The 18,648-nt window shown below is 43.3% G+C and overlaps 1 protein-coding gene across 1 annotated transcript in view; it reads right to left on the bottom strand.

Moving 5' to 3' along the window:
• The window catches only part of GABRG3 (gamma-aminobutyric acid (GABA) A receptor, gamma 3), a 552,051-nt gene that overhangs the window by 494,311 nt on the left and 39,092 nt on the right, over window positions 1-18,648 (bottom strand). Inside the window, exon 2 of the mRNA XM_011942876.1 lies at window positions 7,765-7,832. Within this exon, the coding sequence (XP_011798266.1) occupies window positions 7,765-7,832 (68 nt within the window). The remainder of the gene's footprint in view (window positions 1-7,764; window positions 7,833-18,648) is intronic.

Genomic DNA, 18,648 nt, shown 5'->3' with positions numbered 1-18,648 from the left:
TATTACTCGACTGTTTTACTGACTAACATGTACATCTTAACTATGATTGTTCCTATTGTCATTGGTGTGGAAAGAGTTATTCTTCCAGGGATGAACCAAATCTTGAACACACACACTTAATGTGCAAAGGTATTATTTTTTCACTTCCTTTTTAAAATAAAATAAATAACACACCAACCATGTGGCCATGGGCAGAGTTCTTAATTTGACCCAAGATAAAAGGAGAGCATTAAGAAAACTGGCCCTGAGTGACACGCGCGGCCTGAATTCTTCAGTGACGGACTATTCTCCAACTCTGCAGAAAGAAGATGACAGGAGGTCCACGAAGTCAGAGGAGATGTACGCTTTTCAGGAATAGAAAACATGAAATTAAGGCACCAAAGCAGGCATGTCTGTTTTCACGCAGGGTGACTTGTGTGTGCTTTTCATACTGAGAAGTCATGGTGAGTTAGATGGTGTCTCTCAGATTTTAAGGTGGGTGACAATGATCTGGAGATCCTGTTAAAATGCAGATTCCGATCCAAGGAGATCTGGGGTTTGGCACGATTCTCTGCATTTCTAACAAGCTTGCCAGTAATGCCAACTCCTCAGGTCCAAAGGCCGCACTTGTGAATAGCAAAGAGTTCTGTAGAACACTGAGGGGAGAATTCATGGATGACACAAAACTGAAAGTTTCACAAAATTTACAGGATGTAATAAAATAGCAAGAATAGGAACAACAATCCTTTTTGAACATCTACTATATACTATATTAATGCATAAAACTACAAAAACATCTATGACAGCAATAAGACTTTTTCATTTTTCAAGTGGAAAATGAAATAGTTTTCATTGCATAAAATAATATTAAAACCATATATAAGACCATTCTCTTAAACAACTGATAAGGGCCACATGCTTTTTTCATCTAAAGCTAATATTGCTAAAAGAAATACATAATTAATATCCTTTAGTGTCCTTCAAAGCCTCACTGTTTTATAGGAAAAACCTGAAAACACTGGACCCTAGAAAATCCTCTTCTTTGCTAATCTGAAGGCAGTTCAGGAGGCTACCAAAGCAACAACAACAAAAATTTCCCAGTCAGATTGTATCTGCTTTGACTCTGCCCCAACTTACTTCCTTGCTAGCTATCCAGAATCAATCCTTATTCCACCTAAACTTAAATTTCCAAACCAGAGATGCATGGCTAGGACGGGACAGCGCGCAGCAGACTGGCACTCTCACTAAGAGCTAGCGAGAAAGCTAAGCAAAAATCCATTTGAAGAAGCCACAAACAGAGGCAGCAGGCTCACCATGGTAAACTTTTCCTGCACGCCACTTCCCCCCAGAACTTGTCTTCTTCTACAGGGTACATAATGCGAAAACCTGGACAGAGAGAATGAAGAACCCAGGAGAGCTTGAGGAAAAAACTGGCCAAGGAGTCAAAAAAGGAGGGGCCACCATTTCAGGGAACATGAATGTTAGAGAAGAAAGACAAACAACACTGGTTATGTTCTCGACACATTTCCCGACTAAGTTGTACAACATGAGAGGTTTAAAAACAATTGTAAAAATGGCTTAAAAAGAAGGGCTGTATTTTCAGCATTTTTTTTGGTGTTGACACATTCCAGGCCCTCAGTTGGGATCTCCGGGGAACTATGCAGAAAGGTAGGGGAACCAGAGCCCAGTGGAGCCTCAGCAAGACTGCAGGCCAGCCCCACGCCAGCTCAGACCTCCAGAGAGGCCAGGGAAAACCACCCAATGCCGCTACGCATCTTTGTACACAATGAAAATCGCCAGGTGATACGGTCTGGATGTTTCATCCTCTCCAAATCTCATGTTAAAATGTGATTCCCTTGTTGCATGTGGGGCCTGTGGGCGGTGTTTGGGTCATAGACATGGATCCCTCATGAATGGCTTAGTGCTGTCCTCATGGTAATGAGTGAGTTCTCACTGTTAGTTCACAAGAGATCTAGTTGTTTAAAAGAGCCTGGCATCTCCTCCTTCTCTCTCTTGCTCCCTCTCACCATTGACAAGCTGGCTCCCCCTTCACCTCTGCCATGACTGGATGCTTCCTGAGGCTCTCATCAGAAGCAGAGGCTGGTGCAACGCTTGTACAGCCAGCAGAACTGTGAACCAGATAAACCGCTTTTCTGAATAAATTACCCAGTCTCAGATATTCCTTTCCAGCAGTACAAACAGACTAATACATCAGGCATACCAAGTAATAGAAAGAAGCAAGAAAACAGACATTAGAAATGGAACCAGAGACGGCAGCAGGGGCTTAATGGTTAATGTGTTCCAGAAAACAGATTGCAAGATGGAGAATCTCACCAGAGAAGTGACATACATTAGAAAGAATCAAATTAAAATTTTGGAACTGAAAATATAGTAATTGAAATCAAGAACTCAACAGACAGCTTTAAAAGATCACAGGACAGAGATGAAGAGTGACTTCGTATGCTGAAAGATGGAGTGCAAAGGAAGAAAAAAAAATAGCACAAGCATAAAAGCAAGTGGGTCCTGGGAGAAGCACGGAACCTTCACATGACCAGAGTCCTAGAATGGTGCCAAAACAATATTTTAAGAAATAATGTCTATTCTTTATCGAACACTGATGAAAGGTATCAAACTACAGATGCAAAAACTGCTACGAACTTTACGCAGGAGAAATGCAAAGAAACACAAAACAAGGTCGGGGGCACCACGGTGCTTTAGTTGTCACTTATTTTAAACTTTCCTGAGTTTAGATAACTCCAAAAGAGTTCCACAAAGCAACAGCTCATCCTCCAGTAATGACCAAATGGAATTTATCTTCCACAGGCCTTAATCAGGACTTGGTGTCCTGACTTCACTTCTTAAAGCTTCAGCCACAAGTGGAATGGAGCAGAGATAAGGTTTGAGAGGCTTCACGTGTTCTCTTATGATTTCTCTGGCTGTAGGTCATCTTTTAAGTTTCAAATGTGTAGGTTATGTATCATATAACGAAACATATTGTGGTGATGTTGGACCTGTCCCCCAATCCACAGAGCTGTCCCATTAATTTCTAGTAACTCATGATCATGTTGTAGTCACATCACACTGACTCACTACAAGTCTTAGATTTCCTCAGATGAATTAGTGTCAGCACTTTTTTAAATGAAGGAAAAAAGCTATCTTACAAGGCTGCCTACTGTATAATTTGAAGTATATGACATTTTGGAAAAAGTAAAACTATGGAAACAGTAAAAATATCAGTGGTTGCCCGTGTCTGGGGAGAGGAAGGGATAAACAGCTGGAGCACAGAGAATTCAAGGGCAGTGACACTACTCTGTAAGATACTACAGGGGCAGATACACAGCATTAGACATTTGCCGAAATCCATAAATTAAACAACACCAAGAGTGAATCTTAATGTAAACCATAGGCTTTGGATGATAAAGATGGATTAAGGTGCATTCATTTATTGTAACAAACACAATACACTAATTCATGACGTTAATAATAATGTGTGTGTGTGTGTGTGTGTGTGTGTATGTGTCTGTGTGTATGTGTGTGTGTCTGTGTGTATATGTGTGTGTGTGTGTGTGTGTGTAGAGGAAAATATACAGGGGAATTCTACTTTCTGCTCGATTTTTATGTAAACCTAAAAATGCTCAAAAAATAAAATTTATTAATTATTTTTTAAAAAAAGCACAGAAAAGCAATCCTAACACTGGATCACACTGAACCCTTTGTGTCTTGAGCTCCATGTTAAGGCTGGGCCCCTACAGGTATGTCCAGCTGCCATGTGTCCATGTTGACTAGGAAACAAAGCCAGGGCTTTGCTGCCAAGCAGGTCACACTCAGAACCTTGCTCTAAGATCTCCTCCACAAGCTTCCGCTTACTGGACACAAACAAGCAGAAAGGTCAATACCTTCTCCACTATGGTCCTGTCAAGATTAAAGGATTTGGGGTCAACAGCACAGAGTAAGTGTCAGAATGCTGGTTTTCTTCTTTGCTTGCCTAAAAGGCTGCTTGAAGTGGATATTCTTAAAAATAAACTCACAAGCTCCCTTGCATGCAGCCTTCCCGTGTGGAAACAAACCATGCACACTTTCTATGATGAGTGCTGCACGTTGAGGTGTGCGGCAGTGACAAAGGCAGAGGGCTACGAAAGCTTCATGTAACGGAGTATTCCCCGGTCCCGTTTCTAATCTCCATAACTAGAAAAAGCACACACAGCTCCAGTATAAACAAGACAAAGATAATCTATCAAACAATAGATTGAGATGCAACTTCATTTCCACTCAGCAGAAGGAATGTCTGAGGCAGAATCTTCAGTGTTCATAATATCAATAAAAAGCAGAAAGTGTGAGAGGAGGAGGAGGAAGCAGATGAAATAGTCATTGCTCTCTGTTTCACTGATTGTTAAATGAGTATGTGGACAAGAAGCCGTAATTTTACCAGGCTTTGCCTTTGTGGTCAAACCCCCAACACAGATTTACACCCTTAAACCCTGTCTGCATCTCTAAAGTGTGCCTCTTCCCATCTTGTATTCTTTGATTGTTTTAGTCTTTCTTCTATTCCTTTTTCCTGCTAACTCAATCCCCAATACCCACCTACACAGTCAGTTCTCTACTTTTACATTTTTATTGTTTTTTCTAAGATCTGTGTTTCATTTTTAAGCCCTTCACTTCTTTGAAAATTACATTGTTTGGTTTCACAGACATAGCAGGTCTATGCGATGCGCTCGGCAACGTCAGACGCCCTCATCATTCCGATCTCCCAGCAAAGCATTCCCAGCGCAAAGGTCAGAAACACTCATTCTTCCAAAAGTGGTCCCCGAGTCCCCTGCCTCCTGAGGGCTTTGAAACTTTCCCCAGGCCAGCCAGAGCCTGCCAGTTCCGTCCAGGCTGCTGAGAAGGGAACCTACCTCCACTCTGGCACTCAGCCCATCCACAGACTCACCCCACCAAAGCAGGCCTTGGTTCATCGTGTCTCACCTTCACCCAGCACGGGGCCTCACACTGGTCGCGTGGCAAATGTGCGTGAAGGAACAGACAGAGACACAGAGCAACTCACACAAGGAGAACACGGGAATTAAACCTGTGAATGTGCTAGCGTGTGTGTGTGTGTGTGTGCCTGTGTATGTGCGTGTGATGCATGTGTGCACGCATACGTCTGTGTGTGCCTGTGTGTGTGCATGAGTGTGTGTGTGTGCATTTTAAACAAATCCTTGCCTGCTTTGCTGAGCCAAGGTAGGCTAGTAGTACGCTGTGTCTTCCTCAGGAAATCAGACTCCAGAGTGGCCCAGACAGTGCCATCCCTGCTGAGCACCGACTATAGCCTCAGCGCTGTTTGCAGAGGAAAGCACTCGTTAGCATTCGGCTTCCCCAGGGCTGCAAGCATCAGCTGCTTCCGACTCACACAGGAGCAGACAGCCACACTGGCTCCCCACCCCTCCAGTAGGGTAGAGAGCCATGCTAGAAAGAAAACCAACTGGACTACACGATGTTTCAAAATATTCAGGGCAAGTTTTACAAATGAGACAGTTAATAGAAGAAAGCTTTCTACTCCACATCCTGCCACAGCTCAGCCTTGGAAACCTGCTGTGTCAGCCTCCCAGATGAGCAGGACGCTGGTGCACATGTGCTCTTCGCTGGGGCCCAGGGCTTACAATGCCCCCGGCCATTCTAAGGTCGTTTCTCGCCCCAGAGGGAAGGATCAGAGTTCATGATATCAAGTCCCTAATGTGAGCTCTGTGTCATCGTGTAGTTTTTGTTTTTTTTAAGGGAGAGAGGGGTCTGACTAGTGATCTTACTGATTTTTTTTTTTTAAGATGGAATCTAGCTCTGTCACCCAGGCTGGAGTGCAGTGGATCGATCTTGGCTCACTGCAACCTCCGCCTCCTGGGTTCAAGCGATTCTTCTGCCTCAGCCTCCTGAGTAGCTGGGACTACAGGTGCCTGCCACCATGCCCAGCTAATTTTTTGTATTTTTAGTAGAGACGGGGTTTCACCATGTTGGCCATGCTGGTCTCGAACTCCTGACCTCATGATCCGCCTGTCTCAGCCTCCCAAAGTGCTGGGATTACAGGCGTGAGCCAACGCACCCGGGCTGGATTTGAACCAATCTCATGAAATATGACCTGCTCAGATCTCTGATGGGAAAAGGTTTTCATGGTTTCCAAATGCAGGGATCTGTTTTGGATGGAGAAAAGGCTGAGGTCCGACTATCAACTGCAGCTTCAGGGCCTCGGTCATGGCTCCCTCTGTGTGCCCCTCCAGGGATCTCTCCACCCATCACTCCCTCTTCCCCAGCTGTGTGACGCAGTCTGTCCTCCTGTGTCACCAAGGACCTTCAAACTCTACCCCACCTGGCAAACTCTGGCCTATCCATCAAGTTTCAGATGAAGAGGACCTCACTGGAGAAGTCCCTTCCACTCCTGCAGCAGGCCATATCACCCTGAAGGAACCTGCCATTCACTAGGCCTCCTTCTCCACAGCCCGTGATTTCCACATGAAAATTCCCATCGATTCTAATAACAAAGCCTAACACAAGGCACAAAGAAAATTCTAAAGCTAAAGACCTGCATGAAAATCCCTCTATGTGCAAATGCAATTGACTATTCCTGAAATAATTCTGTAACCATATATCCAGGAAGGCACTTCTTCTTTGAGTGTTAAACATAGATACATGTTAGACATAAAGGTGTTGAATAAACGGCTGTGGAACAAATGCAAGAAAATAAAACTCCAGCACAAGAAACATACATAAGAAAGGGTTACTCTATGCAGTCAACTGAATAATGGTGTATCAGGAAAAGGGAATATTACATCCACAACTTGATTTTAATATACAGCCATCTGCAGCACATAGGTTGTGTGAAATAATTCTCCTTTATTCATTCCACTTCTTTGCTCCAGTTTAGGGATGATATGGAGATTTTTTAAGTGAATCACCCATAAATATAACTTTACCCCTGCATGGAACCCTTATATCACCAGAGAAAAGAACACTTTTAAAATCTGGCAATGAAAAGAAATGATTTTGCTACTAATTTTGGAGGGGTTATTTCCATCCACAGAACACTGCAATGAAAAGAAGACATTTAAGTCAGCATTTTGGCAATTCCCCTCCCTCGGCCTCATATGTCCCCCCGGATCAGGAGCAAATGTGCACCAGGGAGCACAGGCAGGACCTCTGCAGGCGGCAGTTCCTGACAAGGCTTTGGGCTGCAATTGCCAGGCCTGCTCGGGGATCCTAGGGACTCCTAGTAACCCTTTGCTGGCAGGTGGACTGTGGCCTTCAGCCCACCAGGGAAGGCTCTCACCCTAACGTATTCCAATATCCCCACACTTGCTTCATGGCCAGGCACTTTCGCACAGGGAAGGACTTCTTTCACATCCAATAGTTCTTGAGCTTAAATTTGCTTATAAGCCTGTGGGAATAGCCTACTCGGGGAAAGCACATATTTGATCCCATACTAAAAAGCAGAGGCAGTTTATTTACTCTCAAAGTCCAAACTGAAGACGCAAGTAAAATCTGAGTGATCTAGAATCCTTTCCTAAGAAACACTATACAAGACAGGTCTCTTGGATCATGAAAGAAGAAACTAAAAGTGGAAAGGTACTACTGTCACAAGCTCTATTTCTTCATTTTTTTTTTTTTTAGCACTTTCAATATTCCAATAAGTGCTACAGATTTAAGAAGTCAGTGTGAATTTTAAACCTGCATGATAAATCTCAAACAGAAATCCACAATGAGAATGTAACAAGAAGAGGTGCAACAGCCGTTAGATCAGAAAATAAAGGTGCTTCTTACCATGTTTATTGATGACACAGGGCCAATGCTGTTAACATAAATGTCAACGTCAATTACGGTCGGTTTCACTGTGGAGAAAAATACATGGATGTTAATACCTCGTGCCGGAGAAAGACAGGAGAGCATATTCAAGTCCCAAAGTCTCATATGTAGCAACACAAAGACATGTTGGAAACACACATGGGCAGGGCTTTCTTTGGGACTTTTCTTGTAATTATAATTCAAGCCCTGTCTGCCTTTCTTTTCAAAAGTCTCCAAGGACGAGAGATTCTTACTTGTATCTTTTCAGTTTCAGGAAAATAGAATATTTATACACTGCAAGTTGCTAGTCATAGAAGACTATAAAGCTATATAGTAACATTACTTCAGCTGATTTTTATGGCAAAGATAGGAGATACACGGTGAGCTACTGCATGAGTAATTTAATGTCAAAGTTTTGCTATAAAGCTCAACACAAGACAGGAGCAATGTCAGTAACGTTGTTGGGTTACGTGTCCACCACATAGCTGTCTAGCTATCCTTCCAAAGCAAAGCAACTCAAGGCAACGTTCTGGTGAGTCTATACGCTAGCGAAAAATGAGAGATATTATTTATTGTTATCAATATGACTTAAAGATACCTATACGCACAGACATCACAGAATTTAAATCCAACTCAAAACACAATGGAATGTTAGCAAGTCAAACAATTCCTGTTTCAACTATGAAGGCGTAACATTTACGCAGTCACAGGCTGGTCTCTCTAGCGCCGTATGTCAGAGGCTGCCCTGGCTCATTTGGCTTGAAGGGAAACCAGTTTCTGTTTTCATGGCAGCAAAAGAACTGAGCAAGCCTGATCAGGAGACAGCTGAGCCCACGGACCTCTGAGTCGGAGGCCGGTGTCCTCTGAAAGGAGGCCATTCCCTTCACTCTGCACTCAGTGACTGACAAAGGATGGGGCAGAGCCAATTCCAGAAAATTTCTGCCCAGGAGGAATATGAACAAGACTCCTGAACCCTTCCCCATGAAACAGACCATTTCTATAGAAACAAGAGTGTCGGCCGGGCGCGGTGGCTCAAGCCTGTAATCCCAGCACTTTGGGAGGCCGAGACGGGCGGATCACGAGGTCAGGAGATCGAGACCATCCTGGCTAACACGGTGAAACCCCGTCTCTACTAAAAAATACAAAAAAACTAGCCGGGCAAGGTGGCGGGCGCCTGTAGTCCCAGCTACTCGGGAGGCTGAGGCAGGAGAATGGCGTGAACCCGGGGGACGGAGCTTGCAGTGATCTGAGATCCGGCCACTGCACTCCAGCCTGGGCGACAGAGCAAGACTCCGTCTCAAAAAAAAAAAAAAAAGAAACAAGAGTGTCGTCTATGCAATTATGTCAATGTGTTTCCTTCAATTGTGCTGAAGAACTCAACATTCACAAATGGAATTCCACACTCTACTTTTGAAACAATGAATGGCAGCTCTGAGCTCTCAGTCTCTTGTAAAATTGCACATCCACTGGTCTGTGCCCTGGGCAGTGATCCCCAGACCTTCACGTAATGAAAGCAATGATAATGAATTTGAACCAACTCCTACAACGTCTGTCAGTACGGCCAAGTCATGTGAGCTGCAAGAGTGGTTGGCATTTTGGAAAACGCCCCAACACATTCCATCCACTAAATATACAGTGTATTCTTCATTTTAGAGTAAGCTTTGCTAACTGCTATGGAAATGAGGTAGCATCTTTCTTCAAATTATTGGATTCAACAAGTGTTCCATCTCCAAACACCGCAGAACCTTTGATTATGCAATACCAAAGGGTGTTCAGTCAGTTGGTTATGGACCTACTTTCAGCAAGAGAGTTTTCTGGTTGTTTCACGCAACTTATTAGACTTTGGGCTTCCAGAGCTTTTTATATCATTAAATTAAAAGAACCAACAAACATAAAGACTTAACTGCTTGCAGTGAGAAGCAGCAAATGTAGCAAGTGCAACAGTGCAACGAAGGGTGTAAGAGGTAAGAGTTTGCAATATGTGTGTACACACACACACACACACTCGCAAAATGCCAAGGAAAATGAAAAGCTTTTAGTAGAAGCTTCTTTCTTTGAGACAGGGTCTTGCTTTGTCTCCCACGGTGGAGTGCAGTGGCACAATCTCAGCTCACTGCAACCCCGCCTCCCAGGTTCAAGCGATTCTCCTGACTCAGTCTTCCAAGTAGCTAGGATTACAGGCGCCTGCCACCACACCCGGCTAATTTTGTGTTTTTAGTAGAGATAAGGTTTCACCACATTAGCCAAGTTGGTCTCGAACTCCTGACCTCAAGTGATCTGCCCACCTTGGCCTCCCAAAGTGCTGGGAATACAGGTGTGGGCCACTGTGCCCGTAGATGCTCTTTTAAGCAGACTCATGCTAACGTAAATGAAGCACTAGAATAGTGGCTCTGACAGCAGAAGCCAGGAAGGAGACTGGCCTCAGGCAGGTCAAGGTTTATAATTCAAAGACTCAAGACTAAGCCCTGACAAATGATCTTCCACAAAGTTGCCAAGACTGTTCAATGGGGGAATGGACAGTCTTTTCAACCAACAGTGCTGGGAAAACTGGATATCCACAGGCAAAAGAATGAAGCTGGACCCTTACCTTATGCCATATACAAAAATTAACTCAAAATGGATTTGAGACCTAACTGTAAGGCCTAAAACTACAAAGCTATCAGAAGAAAGCTTGGGGGAAAGCTTGACATTGGATTTAACAACAATCTCTTGCATATAACACCAGAAGATCAGGCAACAAAAGAAAAACAAATGAAGTTGACTGTAACAAAATTTAAAACTTCTGTGCATAGAGGGCACAACAGAGTAAAAAGGCAACCCATTGAGTGGGAGAAAATATTTGCAAATGGTATCTCTGCTAAGTGGTTAATATCCAGAATACATAAATAACTCCTACAACTCAACAACAACAACAAACGAACCTGATTTAAATGGCCAAAAAACTTAAACAGACATTTCGCCCAAGAAAATACAGAAACGGATAATAAGCACATGAAAACGTCATCAGTTATTAGGGAAATGAAAAATCAAAACTGCAAAATAACACCTCACACCCATTCGGATGGCTACTATTACAAACAAAAACAAACAAACAAATAACAACAACAGAAAATAACAAGTGCCAGCCAGGATATGAAGACATTATAATCCTGGTGCACTGTTTGTGGGAAGAAAAATGATATACCCACTGTGGAAAATAGTAGAGTGATTCCTCAAAAAGCTAAAAACAGAATTACCGTATGATCCAGTAGCTCCACGTCTGGGTATATACCCAAAGGAAGTAAAAGGAGGGGTTCAAACAGATTGAACAGCTATGCTAATAATATTATTCACAATAGCCAAAAGGTAGAAACAACTCAAGTGCTTATCAACAAATGAACGGATTTAAAAAATATCATATACATAGACAATGGAATATTATTTTGCCTTAAAGAGGAAGGATATTGTGATACATGCCACAACATGGATAAACCTTGAGGACATTATGCTAAGTGAAATAAGATAGTCACAAAAGAGCAAATACTATGATTCCACTTATATGAACCTCCTACAGTAGTCAAATTCAAAGAGACAGGAAGTACAATGTTGGTTTCCAGTGACTAGAGAAGGGGAAATGGGAGCTGTTTAATGGGCACAGAGTTTCAGGTCTGCAAGATGTAAAGAATTCTGGAGATGGATGGCGGTGGTGGCTACACAGCAATGTGAATGGACCTACTGCCACTCAACCGTACATTTAACAATGGTTAAGATGGTAAATTCTGTGTCATGTGTATTTTACTACAATATAATAAACCCTAAGTAGCCAAGAGAAGGATGGGGATAAGAAGGTAGGAAAGCCAGAAATGGGGTGGTGGGGAGCAATTTTCTGAGCGAAAGAAAGCAGGTTCTATTTTTTTAAAGAATAAAATAGGGATGATGGAACTGAGTCCCATACATTTGGGTTAAAATGGATTCTTCCTTTGAATTCTACCTTCCTTATCTGGTTGCTATTATTTCCTAAGAATTGAGAATTAGTATATCTGAGAAGGATCATAAACTCATAAGTTGTGCAGCATACGTGAACCTTGCAAAGATAACCTGGCTAAGCCTCGACAAGCATCAGCCACATTGGCTCCACTGACGGACTGAGGTGGTCCTAACGGGAGTACATGGGCTGCCTTTTCTCTTTGTCTCTGTTACAAAACCAAAGCAGACCTAGGCTTGGTTGTTTTTCTCCACTCTCCACGGTCGTCTGCATCCTGGAAGAAGCCAGAGAGGAGAGCTTATGCAGGACTCTCTGAACTATCATGATGAACTGAGGGGACAGCCCCAGCGGGAAGGGGGACCTGGCAGCGGCCTTGCTGGGGAAGGAACACAGGGTCGGGTGGGTCTGTGTCCGTCCACAGGGACGGACCTAGAGGCAAGTGCCGAAAACTAGGGGTGAGCAGATGTTTTGCTTTGCCTATTGTGGAAGTTAAAGGAATCCTGTCATGGTCAAAAGGGAATAAATTGTATTTTATTGGAAGAAAGTGCCCGACATCAATTCCTTTGGGACTTGACATCTAAAAATCACATTTAATATAGTACAAGATTCCTGCTAAACTCACCTCAGCCCCTCTCCTGATGGTCTTCATATGGTAATAAATGTCTCATTTTGTTAACTTTGATGGTTCCTTATTTGGCCCTGGGCCTCCTGAGGTTGGCACAGATGTTATTTAATAAGTCAGATGGGTCAATAAGTAAGTTGTGTCCTTCTAAAATGGGGCTAATTCCTGGCGTGGTTCATAACAAGAAGAGAGGAAGCCTGGCTGATCTGATTCTAGATGTTCTCCTAACTTTTCCAACGTGAAACGGCAAGTCGTATTGAGCTGGCTTCTCAAAATCCAAAGAAGGTTCTCTCTAAAACCAGACTTATGACAGCATGATTTACTTTAGAAAAATTAAGGAGAGGAAAAGAAAAAGGGTAGAACAAAAGACAGAGGAGTTGTGCTTGGCTCAGCATGGGCTCACAGGGCATGGTTCTGCAGTCATCCACCAGGGGAAGGTGGCATGGCAGGAAGGCATCCCAGAAGGAATGAGTCTATGGATTGACACAGAACCCAGAGCATGGAGGTGGCAGGCGTCCAGGGCCACAAGGACCAGTAGTCACAGTCACTTAGTTCTTTCTCAGTTGAGTCTTTTGATTACTACCTCTTACAAAAGATAGTTCTCACGCAGAATTTTAACTTATTTTATTTTATTATTTATTTTGAGGCAGGGTCTTGCTCTGTTGCCCACACTGGAGTGCAGTGGTGCAATCAAGGCTCGCTGTAGCCTGGACCTCCTGGGCTCAGGCAATCCTCCCATCTCAGCCTCCTAAGTAATGAGGACTACAGGCACGCACCAACATATCAGGCTAATTTTTTAATGTTTTTATAGAAACAGGGTCTCGCTGTTGCCTAGGCTGGTCTTGAACTTCCAGATTCAAACAGCCTTCCCACTTGGGCCTCCCAAAGTGCTGTGATTACAGGCATGAGCCACTGGGCTCAGCCACTCACATAAACTTTGAGTAAGTGTCTGGGGTCTTTTAGGGAAATTAAGTTAACACACAGGAGTGGAGAAGAAAAGATGTATTTCCTTTCTCTGAATCCCTACATTATATGATCACTCCCTATTTTTAGGTCATGGGCACCTTTTAGCACCCTCAACATGGAAAGCTGGCCATTGGAAGGCAGGTCTGTGTGATTCGCCCTCACCCTTCCCACAGCATCTGGCACAGTAGGCGACCCCCGATGTTGCGTAACTATAATTTGTAAAAATTGCAGTTGTAAAGTTATAATTACTTAACTTTACATGTTAAATGCTCATGAGCTTGCCAACTGCAATACGAAAAAATACGTTCTTTTCTCTTTTAATGTTCTTTTTTAGTTGATACATAACAGATGTACATATATTTGGGATACATGTGTTAATACATTTACATAGTCTATAAAGATCAAATCAGCGTAATTGGAACATCCATTGGCTTAAACATTCGTCCTTTTTTGTGCTAGGAACATTTGAATTATTCTTTTTCAGTTATTTTGAAATATACAATAGACCATTATAAACAACAGTCACCTTACTGATTATCTAGCACTGTCTTACTTTTGAAAGAGAATAATTTTTAAATGTCCCCTAGAACATGATGACGATTACAAGCTGACCCAAGTGGTCGAGCGGGCAAATGGCTAATAAAAGATCATCGGAGACAGAGATGTTCCTGAAAATAATCATCTGTTACAGCAAAAATTACATTAACTCCACGGAGACGAAAAAGTAGAGAGTGACGTTGCGAGAGCAAATGAAACCATGAATATTCATTCATAAACAAGCGAGAGACAGAAAACAACAGGCCGGGCGCGGTGGCTCAAGCCTGTCATCCCAGCACTTTGGGAGGCCGAGACGGGCGGATCACGAGGTCAGGAAGATGGAGACCATCCTGGCTAACACGGTGAAACCCCGTCTCCACTAAAAATACAGAAAAATTAGCCGGGTGTGGTGGTGGGCGCCTGTAGTCCCAGCTACTAGGGAGGCTGAGGCAGGAGAATGGCGTGAACCCGGGAGGCGGAGCTTGCAGTGAGCCGAGATGGTGCCGCCGCACTCCAGCCTGGGCGACAGAGCAAGACTCCACCTCAAAAAACAAAAACAAAAACAAAAACAAAAAACAGAAACAGAGATTCCAACAGACAAGCTACAGGACCAATAGGTGTTGACAGGGACAAAAAGGTGGAGGGGGAAGAGGTCTAGGTGTTTACAGCTGTCCATGCAAGGGAATCCCTAAAGAGCTGTCCCAGACCAACAGTGGGGATGAGGCACAGAGACACTAAGGAACTTTGAGCAGACGTGTCAAGTGAGGCGACATACCCACGGAGGGCGCAGCCTGGCTGCAGAGGGGCTCAGCTGCTCACCAGTTCTACCATCTCGAAAAGTTTCTTCACGTCTCTGTGCCTCAGTTCCCCTAGGTGGAAGACAGGCTGATAGCAGAACCTAATTCAAGATGAGGGTAGAGGGCCAGGCTGTTATGCAGTAAGCAGCGGGCACTCAGCAAATTTTTAGCTATGGTTGTTAAGGCCCCTGGAATTAAATGTGGAATAGAATGCCAAAATATTGCATTCGCTTCTTTTCAAATAATGTTTATGTTTAAAAGTCACCCTAGGCACTTAAGTTTCTACTTTTTCATGAAAAGAGTAAATATGACTGAAGTATTTAAATATCAGCCCATGAATTTTCAGAAGACGAATAAATAGCATTAACTCTCATGCCCCCGAGGCATAAAAGGCTCTCCCAATAGCTGGGAACCTCCCTTCCATCTTTCCCGCCTTTGGGGACGAGGATGGGGAACGGGGCTCATCCATCCCTTTCCTTTTCCTAAACTAAGAGTCCCACTGAACACAATGATGCATTAGGTAGAGGCTCCCCTACACCCATCACCAACCTTCCTTTCAGTTCTGCCTTCTCTCCCTCTGCTAACGTCCACGGACAATGGGTGATAAGATTTATTACATGTCTCTGTGATCAGCACTTTGCATTTAATCAGTATGCAGTAGCATTCTTGTTCCCATTTTACAGAGAGGAAGTTAAACTATGAGTGAGGAGTGACTTAACTGGGATTCTGCAGCTTCACCAAAGCAGAGAATCCAGGGTTCCACCCTCAACCTCCTGGAGTTTTCTATTTTGGTAGTGAGGCTTAAAGAGACTCTAGCCCGGGCGCAGTGGCTCACGCCTGTAATCCCAGCACTTTTGGGAGGCTGAGGCGGGAGGATCACAAGGTGAGGAGATGGAGACCATCCTGGCTAACATGGTGAAACCCTGTCTCTACTAAAAATACAAAAAAATTAGCCGGGCGTGGTGGCAGGTGCCTGTAGTCCCAGCTACTCGGGAGGCTGAGGCAGGAGAACGGCATGAACCCGCGAGGCGGAGCTTGCAGTGAGCCGAGATTGCACCAGTGCGCTCCAGCGTGGGCGACAGAGCGAGACTCCGTCTCAAAAAAAAAAAGAACAAATACTTCAATGGGATTAGTACTGTTTTTGATCATCATCATCATGATCATCATCATGATCATCATCATGATTATCATGACAAATAATCTTTCAAGAATTTTTTAAACACAAATTCTCTGTCTCTGAGGATTATATTAAACCTATCCACAGCACCTCAGTGAAGATTTGTTTTCAAATGCTTTTTTTCTAACTTGGAGAATACTGTTATGGGGAGTAAGTGGAAGAATTTGGGTAAAAAGCACATGGGATAAGCAAACTTGGTCAACATTGCAGTTTTGCCAACATTCTGAGTCCTTGCAAAAATGTTTTCTATAACTTAGTACTGGAGCCCCGAGATGGGAAAGTCACTATCGCAGCTCCCATTCCAGCTCAGTTAAGGTCCTATTTGGCCAATTTACTTGGTTCAGACCCTCAAATATAGGGTTTACAGCTAATCCTATTTCCATTCATCGCAGAACTCCAAAGCCCTCACTCCTTTCCCAAACACCCTTTAAATATGTGATCTCAAGGAGGCCAGCAAGAGGTGACAAAGATCAAGATAAGGTTATTGTCATTTCGCTGTGGGTCAGATACAAGTAACATGGAAGGAGGCAGACGGTGACATTCGACATTTTTGCGCATCCATGTAAAACACACTACTAAAAGACCTTGAGAATTCCCGTTCTCAAAAGAATAAAAACACTGCTGCTAAGTTCAGAACCACAAATCCTTCCGAGCTCTGATAGGCAGGTGCTCAAAGGCTCAGATCTAAATTTCCACCTCCTGAAAGGGTTTGAGGGTAAGAATGGAAGAGAATTGAGGAAAGCACCTGCCAAATCCAGTAATGTTATAAATTTGACTCTGTAAGTAGCCATATGGCCTTGAGAAAGTCACTTAAATTTGATGGGGCTCATTTTCTCCATCTATAAACTGAATATTTGAAGTAAGTTCTTTTTCCAACCACGAATTCTGTTCGTTATAACAGGAAAGATAAGTTTTTAACAACTCCCTTCGTAAGAGCAGCTTCTCTCTTCCACCATCTGGCAGGGAATGCAGAACTGCACTGACCAGCAGAGCTGTCAGTTCGGAGCAGATGTGAAGGGCTAACTGCACTATACCTTTAGCTGATGATGGTATGAAAATCCTCAGTGCCTGACAAACCTCGTTGTACCTGAGGGACATGAACAAAGTGACATCGGCAAGACGGCAGAGTAGGGAACCCCAGACCCTACTTTCCACGTGAAGCCGCTGACTTAACCACACGATACAGACCACCTGCCTCTGTGAGAGATCTCGGACACAATTCAGAAGTCTCTGCAGCACGCCCGGCCCGTGCAAAGCCAACCACACAGAAGTCCCCGCAGGAAAATTCCTGGCCCACACGTGCCAGAGCGCCTCCCGCCAAGCACCACAGGGTGTGTTCGGGAGAACGTTGCCAACTGCTCTCTGAGGAAAGAAGGAAAGGAGTGGAATGTTTTCAACATTCTGACTCTTTGTGGGGCTGCCCAAGGGACTGGTTTCTGTGTTCTCTGAATTTAAATGCTCACAGGAACAGGGTGGCAGGTTGGCGGACTCAGAACAGAGGCAACGAACACGGCTCGTTTTACCCCCGGAGTCTGCAGTACCACAGAAAGACAGTAGGGGGAGTGCCAGCACCTGAGTTTGCTACGCCACCAAAGAAACTGCAGTACCACAGACAGACATCAGAGGGAGCCCCTGAGTAGAGAGCAACACACCCTTCCATTATTAACTTGGTGCAAAAGTAATTGCGGTTCTTGGAACTTACTTTTGCACCAACCTAATACATTAGGTGTGCAAGTCTGAAGAGTATACATCCCCAGAAAAGGCTTTAGACGTCTCCAGGATCTCTGGCCATGCTGATTGGTGAAAGTCCCTGCATGAAACCTGACCACAAAGACTGGGCCCAAGGTCACAAATTAAATATCCTGAAACTAACCCTAAAGGCATGGGAATATATGAATTAACATATAAATAATTCAAAATAACTGTCGTAAGGATGTTCAAGGACATAAAAGAAGGCACAGATGGAAAAAATTAATGAAATTCTTTAAAAATGAACAAAATGATAATATCAGAAAAGAGAAACTAAGAAGAAGAACCAAACATAACTAGCGGGAGTGAGGAATAAATTAAGTGAATTTAAAAATTCACAAGAAGTACTCAATAGCAGACTTGATCAGATAGAAGAAAGAAGCAGTAAATTCAAGAACAGGACTTTTTAAATTATCAAGACAAAGAAGCAAAAACAAAAAAAGAGTGAAGCAAAGCAGAGAAAGTCTAACAGACTTATGGTAGAGTGTCAAGCAGAACAACATATGCATTATGGGAATTTGAAAGGAACAAATGGGGAAAGAGACTATTTGAAGAAATGATAGCTGAAAACTTCCCAAATCTGAGGAAAGAAATGGACATACATAATCAAGAAGCTAAAAGAACCATAAGTAGAATAAAAATAAAGAGATCCACAAAGAGACACATCATAATCCAACTGTCAAAAGTCACAGACAGTGAGAATCTTGAAAGCAAAAAGAAAAATGTGACTCATCTTGTACAAGGGAGCTTGTCTTAGATTACAACCTCATTTCTCAGCAGCAACCTTACAGGACAGAATGAAGTTGGATAATATATTCAAAATGCCGAAAGGAAAAAAAATCAACCAAGAATACTATATATGGTTAAAACTCTCCTTCAAAAATGAAAAAGAATGTAAGACATTCTCAGATAAAGTAAAGCTGAAGTGATAGAGCCACTGCACTCCAGCTTAGGTGACAGAGTGAGACTTTGTCTCAAAAAATAAAAAAAAAAGAAAAGAAAGATATAGAAGGAAGGAAGGAAGGAAGGAAGGAAGGAAGGAAGGAAGGAA

Source organism: Colobus angolensis, unplaced genomic scaffold (genome assembly GCF_000951035.1).
Source record: "Colobus angolensis palliatus isolate OR3802 unplaced genomic scaffold, Cang.pa_1.0 Scaffold211, whole genome shotgun sequence".
Lineage (NCBI taxonomy): Eukaryota > Metazoa > Chordata > Mammalia > Primates > Cercopithecidae > Colobus > Colobus angolensis.
Note: the sequence above shows the minus strand (reverse complement) of the source record. Positions and strands in the feature narration are given on the sequence as shown.